The 16,426-nt window shown below is 50.1% G+C and overlaps 1 protein-coding gene across 1 annotated transcript; it reads left to right on the plus strand.

The window, feature by feature from the left end:
• Nucleotides 1-5: 5 nt before the first annotated feature.
• LSM1 (LSM1 homolog, mRNA degradation associated) lies at nt 6-11,064 on the plus strand (the record flags this gene model as incomplete). The annotated part of the gene is made up of 4 exons (XM_014585070.2): nt 6-168; nt 3,726-3,794; nt 5,347-5,462; nt 10,571-11,064. Coding segments are annotated over 4 exons (519 nt in total), but the record flags the coding sequence as incomplete, so codon positions are not given.
• Between the last annotated feature and the right edge of the window lie 5,362 nt (nt 11,065-16,426).

Here is a 16,426-nt window from a genome sequence, read left to right on the forward strand (position 1 = left end):
CCCGTGCGCCGGGCGGAGGCCGCGGCGCGACAGTGGCCTGCGGACCAGCCCCGCACCGGGCCCCGTCTCCCACTGCAGCGTCCCCGCGTAGCGCTTCTTCCCGCGGGGTGGCTGAAAACGCTCCGGGAGCGGACTCCGAGGACCAAGCACGGAGACCGCAGCGGCTGGGTGAGGTTGGCAGTAAGCGCGGGCCTTCTCTGCTGAGGGTCGTTAGCACTTTCAGGTTGAAGTAGTAGATGCGGCTTCTGCCGGACACGTATTGGCTTTTTTGGAACAGCGAAGTCACTTCAGAGTTCCCCCACCCCGAGACGGTTTGCTTTTACCCCCAAGATCGCCCTCACTCTAGTTACTGCCCACCGCAGGCGCACTCCCTTTCCGCAGCAGAAGGAACTGCTTGCAGTTGTCCTCTTTCCATGTTCTGAGTCTCCCTCTGGGCGTCCTTCCTCAAAGAGCCTTTCCCGTCGTTTCAGACGTGGGCCGCGTCTCAGTAACTCAGAAATGGCTGCAGAATGTCTTCCAGACTGTTTCTGTAGTTCCTGTGTGAAGGTGTGAGTTGGCGTCTGCAATGAGAGTTATTTCGTGGTTTTTCTGAGATCGTTATTTAAACCTAAGCGCCTTATTTTGCTTTTGAAGGGAAAGGTGGAAAGGTGTATTTGGGACAGATCCGTGTATTGCCGCAACCTACAAGTGTACCCGGGCTGGGGCTGTGTAATGAGCCTTCTCTCGGGGCCGTTTGAGGCTGGCCTTTTGCCCACACCTCTCCTTGTATGTCTGAATTATTCGGAGCCTCTGACACCTTCTGCCATTTCACTACAAATCACTTTTGTTCTCAAGCCCTCCGACCCGTCTCGGCCGATGGCAGTCCCGCTTCCTCCTTTCTTGAAAAGTCTGAAGCTTCTCCAGGTGCTCCCTTCATTCTCCACCCCAGCACACTTGCACGCTTTCCTCCTCCCCCGTCTGTGTATTTTCAGCCATGCTGTGTGCGTGTGCATGCGTGCGTGTGCGGGGGGCTGGGGTTAGGACCTCACTGTTGGGCAGTCCTCCTGCCTCAGCCTCCCGAGTAACCGGGATGACGGACCGCGCCACGACTGGCTTTTTAGGATGCGTGAGGAATCAAACCCGGGCCTCCGCCTGGGCCTCCGCCTGGGCCTCCGCCTGCCCACCCGCGGCACCCAGTACCCTCTCCTTTGAGCAGGAAGGTTCCCTCTTTTCTGTTTGTGCCTTTACTCTCTCCCCTCATTGCTTCGGGAGCCCTCCTCATCGGTACCCCTTGTTTTCCATATCCTCTCTCTCCCCACTGTTCTTCCCTTCCTGTGTGCTTGTCCATCTCAATATTTTTTTTTGTAATGTGCCAGAGGATGACTGTGCTGCCTGGAAAGAAGCAGGAATAATGAGAACGCACCCCGTGGGGCATGGTCGTGTTGTAATCCCTCCTCCTGTCCTCCCTCCTTCAGGGTCTCAGGTACACATGTGCAAGTGCCCTCGAGGGTTCCAGGAACCCTGCAGTCTGCCCTGTGAGACCCAGCTGCCTTCACCACACCTGCTGGCCCCAGGGCTGCATTCCTGAAGGCACCCACCTAAGGCACCCTTCGGAGTTCACTGTGTGACCCTCCCGCACTGGTGCTGCACAGTTTACTTCTCCAACGCTTTTGGGTCCCAAAACAGATGGTCTCTTGGGCTGCGTGTGTGGCCTCCTTCTTCCCTCCTTCCTTCCTTCCTTCCTTCCTTTCCTTCCTTCCTTTTGTTTCAATTTGCCAGAAGGTGTGTGCACTAGCCAGAGAGAGAAAGAGAAGGCACCCCATGGGGAGTGGCCACGCCACAACTCCTTCTCCCTACCACCGTCCTATCTGGATTTGGGGCTCACACCGGCATGCGTCTAGCGTTTTTGTTTTGTTTTGTTTTGTTTTTTTCACTGAGTTCAGGACTCCAACCGCACAGTCACGACTCTAATCAGTGGGCCGTAGGCTGGCCCTGAGGCCTGCTGCTTTCAACCTTCAGGGAGCTCCTGGACTTTAGCAATTTATCACCTTTTTGTGGATTTATCCAAACTTGCTTTCTCTAATTCTGACCTTTCTGGCATTCCGTTCTTACTGTTTATTTCTGTTGCTGGCCGACACTTCTCCATAGGGGCCCTGGCGGTACTCAGAATCAGAGAGCGAATAACCTCCTCGATCCTGAGCTTGCTTCTTCTGTTTCCACCCCTGGGAAACTAGTCCTCCTGCGATGGCTTCAGACTCCCGCGTCTTGCCTAACACCATGAAGCACCGCACCGTCTCCCCCATCTCCACCGTGGCTCAGGCCACCTCCTGTCTCAGGAGACTCTGGGAGGGGTCTCAGGACTGCGCTTGCTTTTCCATTAGGTCAGCCTCAGTGCTTTCTGGTTCCTTAGGAAGTCGCGTACAAAGGTGGTCTGCTCCCAGGACCCTCCGCCCTTCGTCTCCTGTTTCTCGTTGTTTTGTTTTGTTTCTCATATCCTCAATTTTTAGCCAAATATATGCATTTATAGTCGTTTTCCTCCTGCCTAACTGACAGATTTCCCTCCCCACCCCTTCTCTGTCATGTTTCTAGTGGCCCAAAGTCACTCACCTTTCAGGCCAGCTCTGGCTCTGGTGGTTAAGGCAGTTGGCTCCCACGTGGCCAACAGTATGATTGAGTCCCAGACCCAGTGGCTTGAAAAACCACACTGGTCTGGTGTGCGTGCATGTCCGGAACCCCGACAGAGTGGAGAAATGGGGGTGACCAGTCTCCCTCTCCCCACCACCGCCACTCTGGTGAGTGCACGGATGCTCTGGCAAAAATGCTTGATTTATCTGCCTTTCGAGGTCTAGCTCAGATGCCTCCTCCAGGTAGATACAGTCTCTTCCTCTGAGTATTATATAGGTAAGTGTTTTTCCTGCGGTGCGGAGATAATTACAGAGCAGGAGAGACTGGTAGTTCCTCCAGGGCAGAACCGCAGGGTTCTCGTTCCTCTGCTCTGCGTGTCGGAGGCTCTCTACGCGGCACCGGGCGAGTGGGTTGCGGCCTTTTGCCGTAGCTGAATTACTCCCGTCCTCTGGTTCAGCGCATAGTCTCCCCGCCAAGCTTTCCTGTGCTCGCTGCTGGAGCGTCTTTCGCACCCCGTCCTCGCAGCGGCCCACTGTCCTGTTGAGTCCGTGGTGCTGTCCGTACTGAGTACTTTTCTCGTCTTCCTCCAGCACGAGTGTGACTTTATAAGATGGGCAACTTTCTACTTTGTCTCCACTCTCCAGGCGCCGCACAGCACGTGGCTCTCGATAAAGAGAACTGAATTCCTGCCCTAGCTGGTCACCAGAGTTCTCGTTGTCAATGCCCAAGGCTTTGTTTTTATTCAGAGCTGCCCCTTATTGCAAACAAACGTGAGATGGACACTCTTCAGTTGAGGGAGAAGTCATTCTGGAATTAAGAGCGTTAAGTTCATCAAGACTGAATGTCTTAATTCTCAGATACTGAAACTGAAGTGCCTCTGGCCGGTGTGTCAGCTGTAGGCCCCCGGGCGCCATCCCGCTTTCCAGTCCCACCACGGTGATCTCCACCTCGAGCCTCTCGTCCAGGCCTCAGGCTGCCGCGGCCCCCTCCATTTCCCCAGTCACCTCCTCCTTAAGTACATCGGGAGAGGAAGTGGTACAGCCTAAAGCACTGACTTCCTTCTTGTTGTTATTCTCAAGGAAGCTGTTTTTGTGTTAAAGATATTTTTTTTCTCTTCCCAGAAAAGCACTTGGTCCTGCTTCGAGACGGAAGGACACTTATAGGCTTTTTAAGGAGCATCGATCAGTTCGGTATGTATAACTTGCAGACGGCTCCTCCCGTAACGTGGGCGTGTGAGGGCCGGCTGTTGCACTTTCTGCGGCCGCACCGCGTGTGTTTTGTGTAAGGCATCTGCTCTGAGTGAACACGTCATTGTGCGCCACGCTGTGGTGAGCTGGTGCAAAGGCTCATGTTCTTACAAGCTCACTTTTCTAGACTGGGCTTCAGTAGGACACATTACAGCTTTGGACTGTCTTTATTTCTCCCATTAGAGGGAGCCGCATGGCAGGAATGAGCTCAGGCCACTGAAAAGGCCGCTCATTCATACCGGGGCCTGGGTGCGGCTACTCCGGAGCTGTTCCTGCGCCGAGGGAGGGCCCTCCTTGTCCCGTGGGAGCTGCAGAAGGCACTTCCTGGGGCTTTCAGGAGCCCCAGCGTCAAGTTCGTTATTTTCCACACGGGTACAGCAGACTCGGGAGTCTTGTCTTTACTTATATATCGCATTTCTCTAAGATTGGGGTCTGTGCCTACTCGGTGTCAGGCTTGTCTGTTCATATGCACATTGGGTGGACATCTGCCAGGTGACCAGATTTAGGCAGGAGAAAAACCTCGTGCTTGAAACACCTGAAAGAATTATAGAAGATATGAACACAGATTCCTGCTCTGCTTCAGTTAAGACAAGTCATACCAATTGATAGAAGAAAAGTAGTTATTTTGAGCACATTGGGGCTCTAAATCTTAAGTCAAATTCATCAGAGTACTTCAAAGAACAAATAGTGAAGATCGAGGTTACTCTTAGATTACCAGTATGGTTATCTGATGAGATGAGCAAATAGTGTGTTTTTGTTTTTGAATTTTTCCAGTGGGTACATGCGCTTGCCAGGGAGAGAGAGAGAAAGAAAGTGCACCCTGTCATGCGCAGTCCCTTCTCTTCCATTTCTCCCTCCCTTTAGAATTTTGGGCATCCACACACGCCATGCCCAATGTGTTCTTCAAACCTCTGGGTCCAGGACTTGAACTGTGCAGTCAGCCATGTGGAATCTAGTCGCCTTCACCACCCCACTGGCTGCCTCACCTTCAAAATGGATGTTCGCTGTATCATAATCCTTGGCACTGGGTTAAATGAATCCTGAGTACTGAGCAAAGTTAAATCTCCAGTAAATGGTCACATACACAAATCCATATAGTAAAAAATACCTGTTACCTTCCGAGAACCAGGTTTTATCTCTGCTTTGGTTTAGGTCCAAGCTTTCCAGTTTTCCTGTTCATTTATGCCTTCTTATTGCTAAGTTGGTATTAGCAGTCCACGACAAAGGAGTTCCTGTTTTTCTTAGCTCGCTCCTGCCATCGTTCCTGTATCAGCACAGCAGAATTGCACATCCGTCTCGGTGTGCGATCGTTTATAAATCTCCTCCGCGGTATGTCTTACTCAAGGACAAAGGAAAGGTTATTTGACTTTTTATCTTTCCCAAAAGTTCGGAAATCATGTTTACCTAAATCTTTCCTACTCAAAATAACTGAGTTACGGACCTGTCCCTGGTAACGTGAACTAAGCATCTCTGTTTCTTCCCTGTGCACCTGTAGCTAACTTAGTGCTGCATCAGACTGTGGAACGTATTCATGTGGGCAAAAAGTACGGTGACATTCCACGAGGGATTTTTGTGGTCAGAGGAGAAAATGTGGTCCTACTAGGAGAAATAGTAAGTGAAAACTGCTCAGCAGCTGTGGGCCTTGATACCATGTCAGTTAGACTTGTTTCTTTCTGTCTTTTCACGAAGGGGGGAAAGATAACTTCTACCCCTCACTCAGCTTCTCACGGGCAACCAGTAGATTAGTTTGGAAAATTGTAACTTTAAAAGAGAAGCTGTAGGGGCCGGCAGCTGGCGCGGTGGTTAAGACACTGGACTCCCACATAGCCAGCCATGGTTCGAGTCCTGGACCTGGAGGCTTGCTTTCTTACTTTCCCTCTCTCTCTGGTTAAATTAAAATAAATGAATAGTTAAATTAAATTAAATAAATCATTGTTTTTTAAAAAGAGAGAAGCCCCCTACAGGGGCTGGCAGGTGACATGGTGGTTAGGGAGCTGGACCTCCACATGGATGACTACAGTTCAAGTCCTGAACCTGGCGCTTTCTTTTCTCACTTTTCCTCTCTTTATTTTTTTAAATTTTTTTTAAAAAGATTTATTTATTTAATTCTATTCAATTTGACAGAGAGAGAAAGCAAACTGCCAGGTCCAGGACTCAAACCACATTCAGCCATGTGGATTATGCCATCTGCTGGTCCCTATGGGTGACATTTTAGAGAGAGGTTTTTACTGTAAGGCCCGTGCACTCGCAGGAGAGACAGAGAGCGAGAAATCACCCCCAGGGGCCGTGCCATAGTCCCTTCCCCATTCTCCTCTCGGGATTTTGGGCACGCACTCACACACGTCTCATCTCCAGGTCTGGAACTCGAACCACTGTCAATTACATGTGAGTCCAGTGATGTAACCGGTACAGCATTTGCAGTTCCTAACGCGTGATTTTTTTTTTTTTTTTTAAGTAATTTTCTGAACTTAATTTTTAAAGCGGAGACCGGTAAGCGTTTCTGCTTACATCTAGTCTCTTTCACGTCCGCAGTCGTGAACACGCAGGCGTGCATTGTGTGCCAGCTCCATGGGCGTGAAGGCGCACTGTGCAGAGTTGTGTGTAAACACGGAGAAGGAAGTGGACACGTGCGTGTGCTTAGAGATTCGTGTTCTCTTGGCTCCCCTTTGTGGGGGGAAGTACTCTGGTTTGGTCTGGGCACTACAGAAGTTGTGCAGTGTAGCGCTAGAGAAACATGGGTCAGGACTGATTGCTGGTCACGAGTCAGCAGTAGGTTTGCAGTGGGTTTGAAGAAATGATGCAGCCCCGAGGCAGCTCAGACCCAGAGAACACAGAGAATCTGTCCGCGTAGTGCTGCCTCAGAGATCCCTGCCCTCTGCCTCAAGCGTGGTAACGCACATCCTTAGGTGATAGAGCCGTCTGTGGGAGCAGCAGCCCGGGGACATGGGAGCTGAAGGAACGGCCCGGGGAAGGGCCCTCCTGCAGCAAGGTGTGAGGGCACGTGTTAAGGGCTGCGTGTGTTTTGCTAGATGCCGTTCGCTCTCCATCAGGGCAGGGCTTGCTCACGTGTGTGTGGCTTTCGTCATGACTGATCTGGCGAGAGCCATTCTTCCAGTACTGTCACTACCTGGGGCAGAGTGTAGATCAGGGGCCAGACTAGACCATCCGGGAAGTGGGGCCAGCACCGTCTCAGACACTGTAACTGAGATTCAGAGAGGAGGGCAAGAAGCAGGAGTACTTTGTATGGGCTTCCATTTTACAAAAACACAGAATAGGGGCTGGCAGGTGGCATGTGGTTAAGGTGCTGGACTCCCACATGGCTGATCACAGTTCAAGTCCCACACCTGGTGGCTTGCTTTCTCACTTTCTGTCTCACTCTGTCTCTCTTGGGTCAAATTGAAAAATAATAAATAAATAATTCTTTAAAGCACACATACACACAGAGAATGGTATCTGTCCTCATTTTAAAGGAGAGTAAGATGAATCTGTGGATAGTGAGATATTTTTATAGCAAGGTTCTCTGAAATTGATTATCAGATTTTTTTTTTTAGAGAGATTTTTGCTATAGGGCATGTGCGCTCACTGGAGAGACAGAGAGAGACAGAAAGTGAGACATCTCCCCCGGAGGGGGCAGATAGCCATGCCACAGTCTCTTCTTCTTCATTCGCCTCTTGGGATTAGAGGCATGCACGCACATATGCCCGGCCTAAGTTTTTAAGTGGCCGGGTCTAGTACTCAAACCACAGTTGACTGCATGGGAGTCTAGTGACATAACCGTTATGCCATCTGCTGGTCCCAATTATCAGATATTTTTAAGATATCCCAAAATAAAAATACTAAACTTATGCTATGTAAGTAAAAGTAAACAAATTACCTAAATATTTGCATTGAGTTTTTTTGTTTTTTTTTTTTAATAAAGTTTTTTTTTTCTTTTTCATTGGAGAAACACAAACAGAGAGACAGGAGGATGGCCATGCCATAGTTCCTTCTCCATCCTTGTCTCGGGATCTTGGGCATGCACACACACAGGCTTGGCGTGAGTTTTAAGCCGCCGGGTCTGGGACTTAAACGGCTTTCAACTTCATGGGAGTCCAGTGACATATGCATTACACCATCTGCTAGTCGCCTTATAAAGAATTTTTAAGTTGATATATACATTTTTAAAGGAATTTTATTTAGCTTTATTTTTATTTTTTTAAAGAATTATTTATTTAATTTTATTCATTATCATTATTATTGTTGTTATTAATTTGATCAGAAAGAGAGAGAGAGGGAACCAGCAGTTAGCATAATGGCTATGTTGCTGGACACCCACGTAGTCAACCGCGGTTCACGTCCCGGACCCAGTGGCTTAAAACTCGCGCCGGGCGCGTGTGCATGCGTGCCCAAGATCCCGAGAGGAGAATGGAGGAGAAGGGATTGTGGCGTGACCATCCCCTCTGGGGGGTGATTTCTCGCTTTCTATCTCTATGTCTCTCTCTGTCTGGCGAGCGCACGTGCCCTATAGCAAAAACCTCTCCAAAAAAAAAAGAAAGAAAGAAAGAGAGAGAGAGAAGGAAAGCCCCTGCCTGGGTCCAGGACTTGAACCACAGTCAGCCCTGTGGGAATCCAGCACCTCAACCACCATGCCACCTGCCGGCCCCTAGCTTTATTTATTTATTTGTTTGTTTATTTAATTTAATTTGACGAGGGAGTGCGGGAAGGAGGGAGACAGAGAAACTGAGAAAGCAAGTCGAATTGCAGTCATCCATGTAGGAGTCCAACACCCTAACCAACACTCCACCTGCTGACCCCAGTCTATATATATATATATATATATATATATAAATCCTTCAAACTGGGACTGTGGATTATTTTACACTTGTTTCTGCTTGTCTATTACCTAAATTTCTTATAGTGAGTATGTATTTTTACAATAAGGGAATCATTTTTTATTAAGAAAAAAAAAAAAAAACCCTTTTAATCCAATATTGGAGAATATATTGGGCCACACTGGTCCGGTAATGTGGCTGGTCTGCTGTGGTTTCTCTGCACACGCACTGTGGCGGGGCAGGGGTGCTGGGTGCGGTTAGGGACTCCCCTTCCTACAGCAGGGCAATGGGTTGCCTCTGCGGAACTGCGGGTGGACGTGAGCCAGTGCCCTGCCTCTTACTGGGCACCAGCTGACTTCGCTCACGGCGGGGTCTGAAACAAACCATCCTGGCCTCGGTAATGGTGCTTGGCTTCTGTCTCTTCTTTTTTTACCCCCTTTTAATTTAGTCAGAGTGACTCACCAGAGAGACTGACAGGAGGAGAAAGGGAGGAAAGCATCCCCCACTGGGGCACGATCATACTGTAGTCCTTTCTCCGTCTCTCCACCCTGTCGGGATTGGGGATGTGCACACCCACAGAGCGTGTTTCTCTTTTCTTTTCTTTTGGTTTACTTTGCTCGAGGGCATAGGTGCTTCCCAGAGAGAGAGAAGCACCCCTCAAGGAGGTAGACAGCCGTGCCGCAGTCCCCTCTCCTCCTCTGCTCTGGAGACCTTGGGCACACGTGCACGTGTGCGGCGTGCTCCTCAAGCCACCAGGTGCAGGATCAGATCCACACAGTCATGTGGGATCCAGCACCCCAGCCACTGTGCCGCTCACTGGCCTGAGTCCCTGCAGGCTACGTGACCTCGCTCCCTTAACCATGGCTCCACGGGGCCGGCCCACTCTCCTGGGCTCGCTATGGCCAAGAAGATAGCTGTCTCGAAGTGGTCCTAGTCATTTTTCCTTGGGAAAGGTCAAGGGGCCAACAGGTACATGGTGGTTAGGTGCTGCCCTCCACATGGCCAGCCACGGTTCGAGTTCTGGGCCTGGCAGCTTGCCTTCTCACTTCTCCACTGTCCTTGTCTCTCTAGTGAGTACATGTGCCCTATAGCAAATTAAGCAATAGTAATGAGGGGCCAGCCGGTGGCATGGTGATTAAGGGGCTGGTGGACACTCCCACATGGCCGACCATGGTTCAAGTCCCCGACCTGGTGGCTTGCTTTCTCACTTTACCCCTCTCTCTCTCTCTCTGGTCAAATTAATGAACAAATAAAATTAAAAGAAATAATTCTTGGGACCAGCAGTTGGTGTAATGGCTATGTTGCTGGACTCCCATGTAGTTGACAGCAATTCGAGTCCCAAACCCGGTGGCTTAAACTCATGCCAGGTACATGTGCATGCACGCCCAAGATCCTAAGGGGAGAGTGGAGGAGAAAGGATTGCAGCATGGCCGTCCCCTTTGAGGAGTGATTTCTCGCTTTCTGTCTCACTGTCTCTGTCTGTCTGGCAAGTGCATACACCCTGTAGCAAAAACCTCTCCAAAAATAAATAATAAATAAAGTGAATAATTCTTTTAAAAACTTTTTAATAATAGTGGGCCAGCAGGTGGTGTGGTGGTTAAGCTGCTGGACTCCCCTCCCATATGGCCAACCACAGTTCGAGTCTCAGACCTAACAACTTGCTTTCACACTTTCCCTTTCTCTCTTTCTGATCAAATTAAAAAATAGTAACAAATGAAATCAAATAAATAATTCTTCTAAAAAATAATCAATAAAATTATGTAATTCTTAAAAAAAACACACACACAACTTAACCTGTCCCTAGAGAAGACGATTTCAACCCTGTCAGTTAGGGAAAATAACCCCAGCCCGTACACGGACCCATTCGCCTTTCGGTCTGTAGTGTCTTCTGTTCTCGGTCTTGTGCAGGATTTGGAGAAGGAGAGTGACACGCCCCTGCAGCAGGTGTCCATTGAAGAGATCCTGGAGGAGCAGAGGGTGGAGCAGCAGACCAGGCTGGAAGCAGAGAAGCTGAAAGTGCGGGCGCTCAAGGACCGCGGCCTCTCCATCCCCCGAGCAGACACCCTGGACGAGTACTGAACCTGCCAGGGCTCCTGCTGGAGAGCAGAGGGTGACCCTGGTCTCCACGCCCTCCTCGCAGGTGCGGCCAGACTGCGAGGTCTTGAAGCCACTGTTATTTTCACTTCTTTCACGTAGGCAGCATGAAGGAATCATGTGGTTTGGGTTTGGCGTGGCTTTCTGGTGAAGAACCACTGCATGGAGAGACTCCGGCGTGGACTTCTTTCAGCATGCTCCGTGGAGCTGGCAGCTGCGGGTTTACGCTGCCCACCTTCCCCCAAGTTAGCGTCTACGGGGGCAGTCTTCACTTACTTGTAAATAAAACAAGAACCTCGAAACCGTCATGGTCTTTCCCGAGTGTGAATTGCCTTTGGTAAATGGAACTGTCTCTGTCTGCAAAGGGACCCGCTGCCACGCTGGGATCTGGGACCTCCACTGTGGTAATCGCAATAGCCGGCTACTTGGGGAGCTTCTTTCTATTTAAGAAATTTTCGCTAAGGGCCAGCAGGTAGCATGGTGGTTAAGGGTGCTAGACTTCCACATGGTCAACCGGTTCGAGTCCCGGACCTGGCGGTTTGCTTTCTCTCTCACTCTCTCATTGTGTCCCTCTCTGGTCAGATGAAAATAAGTAAACAAATAAAGTTAAATAAAATAAGTCTACAAAAAAGAAAGAAATTTTTGCTATAGGGTGTGTGTGCTTTCCAGAGAGACAGAGGGAGATAGAGAGACAGAAAGCGAAAACTCACCCCCCAGGGGGATGACCATGCCACAATATCTTCTCTGCCTGTCTCCTCCCAGGATTTGGGGCATACATGCACATGTGCCCTGTGTGAGTTTTAATCTGCCAGGTCCAGGACTCGAACCGCAGTCAACTAGGTGGGAGTCCAGCAACATAACCGTACGCCATCTGCTGGTCCCTAGGGAATATTTTCATACCAGTTACCTTGGGAGTTCTGCCCTCTCCCCTTTACGTTTGTTTCTGTAAGAAGTGAACATGTTTCTGGGCTCGCAGTTGGTATGGACATTAAGGCGGCTCGCTCGCACATGGGTGATGGTGCAGTTCGAGTCCCAAACCCGGGGCCTCAAAAATTACACTGTGCACATGTGTGTGCACGCCCAGAACCCCAAGAGGAGGATGGAGCGGAAGGCTTTCCAGTCACTAAGCTGCCATTTGGGTTGGATTCCTTTTTTTTTAGAAAGAGGCTTTTGCTATGGGGAATATGGTACACACTGTGGTGTGCCATCCCCACCTCGGGGGCACTGCTTGGCCGTCCCTCACTTTCCTGCTATCGTTCTCCAGCAAGTGCGCACTCCATATAGCAAAACATTTTAAAAAGGAAAAAGCAAAGAAATCCCATCCTTAGGCTTGAGGAGAGCTTTCAGATAAGTCCCCAGGAACTGGTTACAGCAGAGCCTCACCTGGGAAGCAGTTGGCACCGCCGCTCTCTTCACCCGCAGCTCCTCCACACCACCTTCCTGAGAGCCGGCGTTCCCGGGTACATTGACTTCTGAATCATCTGCTCACTCAGCCTTTGACAGAGGCTTGAGCCTCTTGTGCTTCCCTCCTCAAAAAGGAATCCAGGGACAGCACGTGGCATGATAGCTACGTCGCCGGACTCCCACATGTCTGACCGCGGTTCAAGTCCTGGACTTGGTGACTTGAAACTCACGCCAAGCGCGTGTGCGGGTGTTCCCAAAATCCTGAGAGGAAAATGGAGAAGGGATTGCGGCCTGGCCATCATCCCTCATGGGGGTGGTGGTGGTGATTTCTCGCTTTCTGTTTTTTTGCCTTTCTAGTGAGCACATATTCCCCATAGCAAAAGCCTCTCTTTCTAAAAAAAAAAGGAATCCAACCCAAATGGCAGCTTAGTGACTGGAAAGCCTTCGAGACACCACTGGTTGGTGTGGTGAAGGACGATTGCGTAGCGAGTGACCAGGTGTGCCGAGGTAGGGGTTAGACGCGGTGGCGAGCTGGCGTGTTGGTGCGTTAGGCCTGACAGCCAGTCGTCCTCTGGTTCTCGGGAGCTTTAACTAGGGAATCCAGAAACGTCCTTCTGACAGTCTCTTGAGCAAAAATAGCTTTTTGGGGGCACTCTCACACACATGCCCAGCATGTTTTTCCCTTTTTAAAAAAAAATATTTAATTCCCTTTTTTTTTTCTTTTAAATTTGACCAAAGAGAGACAGAGAAAGGGAAAGCGAGAATGCAAGCCGCCAGGTCCGGGACTTGAGCCACAGTCGGCCACATGGGAGGCCAGCACCTTTGACCACCATGCCACCTACCGGCCCCACCCCCAGCATGTTTTTCAAGCTGCCCAGTCCAGGACTCAGACCGTGCAGTCAGCCCTGTGAGATCCAGCTACCTTAGCCTCCACACCACCTGCTGGCCCTGAGCAAGTACAAATATCTTTTCTAAGATAGTTGTACCTAATTTCTACGTGGATTAGTAATTTTGTAATATTAAATACACTTACCATCTTATGAGTTCAGGTGTTTTTCAAAAACTGCCCGAAGTGCCTATAAGCCATTTGACTTCTGAACGCTATTCATCATAGGCTGGTTTAATAGTGGATGATTTATAAAGGAACAATTGCACTTAATGGTTTATCCGGTGTTTTGCCTGTCTTACTGTTGAATAGTCAGAGTTTGTTATTAACTATCCATATAAAGAAAGTCCAGGACTCGAACCGCGGTCGGCTACATGGGAGTCCGGCAACATAGTCATTACACCAACTGCTGGTCCCTGTTTTTCTTTTTTAAGTATTTAATTTTATTTATTATCATTATCGTTATCTTAATTTGACCAGAGAGAAACAGGGAAAGTGAAAAAGCAAGCTGCCAGGTTCAGGACTCAAACCATGATTGGCCAATAGAAACCCAGCACCTTAACCATCACGCCACCTGCCAGCCCTGGCCTGACATGCTTTTTAAAGCATATAATAGGTTTTTCTTTATGATAGCATTCGCTTTTTTTTTTTAGAATTATTTATTTATTTGCTATTATTATTTATTTATTAAATTTGACCAGATAGAGAAAAAGGGAAAGTGAGAAAGTAAGCTGCCAACTTTGGGACTTGAACTGCAGTCGGCCATGTGGGAGTCCAGCACTCTAATCACCCTCCTGCCTGCTGACCCCAGAGTTTGCTTTTCTGGGCCCACAGGTTTCAGAATTTGTAACACCTTCACAATCTCACCATTCCCACATTCATGAACAATTCAGGATTAAAAGTAGCGGGTTAGGGTTATGTGACATTGTATATCAGTTAACAGTTGTTATGTTGTTACAGAATGTTGGTTATGTTTTATTCTTATGTTAACAGAGGAAAGGACTGGTTGCCACAGCCCATCCTGAACAATTACCAATTACCTCTTGGGACCAGCAGTTAGCATAATGGCTATGTTGCTGGACTCCCATGTAGTCAACCATGGTTCCAGTCCCAGACCCAGTGGCTTAAATTCACACTGTGTGTGTGTGTGTGTGTGTGTGTGTGTGTGTACGTACCCAAGATCCCGAGAGAATGGAGGAGAAGGGAGTGTGGTGTGACCATTCCCCCCTGGGGGGTGATTTCTCACTCTGTCTCTCTGGTAAGCATACGAGCCCTATGGCAAAAACCTCTCAAAAAAACCCAAAAGAACAATTAGCTCTGTTCTGTGTCTAACCATGGCACTTTTGCTATACGGCTTCATCACACGTGCAGTGGCCGGGGCAGGACCTGAAGATGAGGCTATTGGACCGTCCTCTGCAGCCAGCCGGCCTGTGGGGTAGGGGTGCTCCACTGTGGGCCTCCAGCCCTGCAGACACTGAGCCCCCTTGGCCAGTGTCTGCCCCGCCCGTCTGCAGACACAGGCCTGGTGCTCCTCTTGCACTGCAGGCGCCACCTGCCAGCCCTGGCCTGACATGTTTTTTAAAGCCGATAATGGGTTTTTAATGCTGGCTCCCTCCCCCGTTGGGAGCCCTCAGGATCAATCCGGCCACACTTCCCTTAGCCTTCAGTCTGTTTCCAGATTAAAGTTGGAGCTCCCATGCGATTGTTTTCCAGGAGAAAAATGTGGAAGCCTTTTTAAAAAATTTGACCAGAGAGAGAAAGAAAGGAAAAGTAAGAAAGCAAGCCTCTGGGTCTGGGACTGGAACCACGGTAAGCCATGTGGGAATCCAGCACCTTTAACCACCATGCTACCTGCTGCCCCCAGCCCCAGCATGTTTTTCAAGCTGCCTGGTCCAGGACTCAAACCGTGCCGGCCATGTGTGACCCAGGCACCGTGGCCTCCACACTACCTGCTGGCCCCAGCACCACCTTCTCGTAAGACAGTTAGGTCTGACCTCTATGTGGCCGGTCTTCTGGCCACCTACATTCTGAGGTAGGGGGAGGTAGTAGCATCCCCTTCACCAACTGCTCTTTCGCTCTGCCCGTGGCCTTTGACCTTAGGTGGCACACTCAGCAGAATGTAAGCCACAGTGTCCCCTCACCACCCCATAGCCCCGGTAGACAGAGCAGGTGCACCTGGCCACAGGGGCCGAGGGGCTCCTGGGGCGCTCCCAGCCTCTGCCCTCAGACCTCGCAGAGCAGAGCAGAGCAGCAGGCCAGTGAGGGGGAGGCAGTCAGTGAACACTCCCCCCATTGTCTGTAGTACCTTGTGGGAATGAAGGCCCTCCTCACTTTTCAAAAGGTGCATTAGAAGTGAGCCCCACCCAGCTCCCTCGCTGCCTGGGGGCCTCCCAGTGACTGGAAGAGAGGCTGGTTCTCTTGCAGATGCCCCCCACACACCCCAACCCCAATTTCACACTCAGGAAAACTTAGACAGAAAGCGATAAATCACCTGGTGGGGGGGGGTATGGCCATGCTTCTCCGTTCTCTTGGGATTTGGGGCATGCACACACATGAGTTTCAAACCCCCGGATCTGGGACTCGAACCACAGTTAACTACATGGGAGTCCAGCAACGTAACCATTATGCCATCTGCTGGTCCCTCAAATTTTACCTTCCTCGACAATCTCTTTAAAAATCACCCTCCCCTCCCACCCCTCTCCTTCCCAGCTTCATTTTTCAACAAGTGTGGCCTGTGCCGACCCCGGGGACAGTCGAACGGGTTTCCTGAGGGAAGGAGTGAGAGACGGGACGAAGGACGCACAGAGACGACGCATCCTCCATTTATTGTGGGCAGCACGGAGACGCCGAGACGATGCAGTGTCACAGGTCTTCAGGGTCGTCTATTTATTGTGGGCCAGGGATCGTGGTTATATACATGCTGGGGGGCAGTGATTGGTTGAATGAAGGATTGTAGAAGGTGGGTTATGATTGGTTGCTTTTGTGAACCAATCATGAGGGGCTAGATATGCAAATCTGAGGGATTCTAAGCTCACCGATTTGCTATGGGAAGTGGCCAATCAGAGTATGGTTTTGAAGGTGAGGTTTTGAAGGGGAGCCAATCATGGCCTTTGTCATTGTGTAATTGTTTGCTCTCTGAGAAACCAGCGATATTCGCTGGTGTGCAGCCTCCCACAGTGGGCTGCCTGCTCTCCTCCCCCAGAGCCTGAGCCCCGAGGGTGGACGTGTACCATCTGGGCGCCCTCGCACCCGGCCCCCTGGGTGATGCTCGGCAGGTGGCCTGTCTCTGCAGACTTGTCGGGTTGCAGGATGGCTGGGTTCCAACTGGCAAACCAAGATGCTTTGGTAACCAGGAGGGCACCGAAAGGGGAAGACAGCCG

The sequence above is a fragment of the Tupaia chinensis genome, unplaced genomic scaffold (assembly GCF_000334495.1).
Source record: "Tupaia chinensis unplaced genomic scaffold, TupChi_1.0 Scaffold148801_1, whole genome shotgun sequence".
NCBI classification, from domain to species: domain Eukaryota; kingdom Metazoa; phylum Chordata; class Mammalia; order Scandentia; family Tupaiidae; genus Tupaia; species Tupaia belangeri.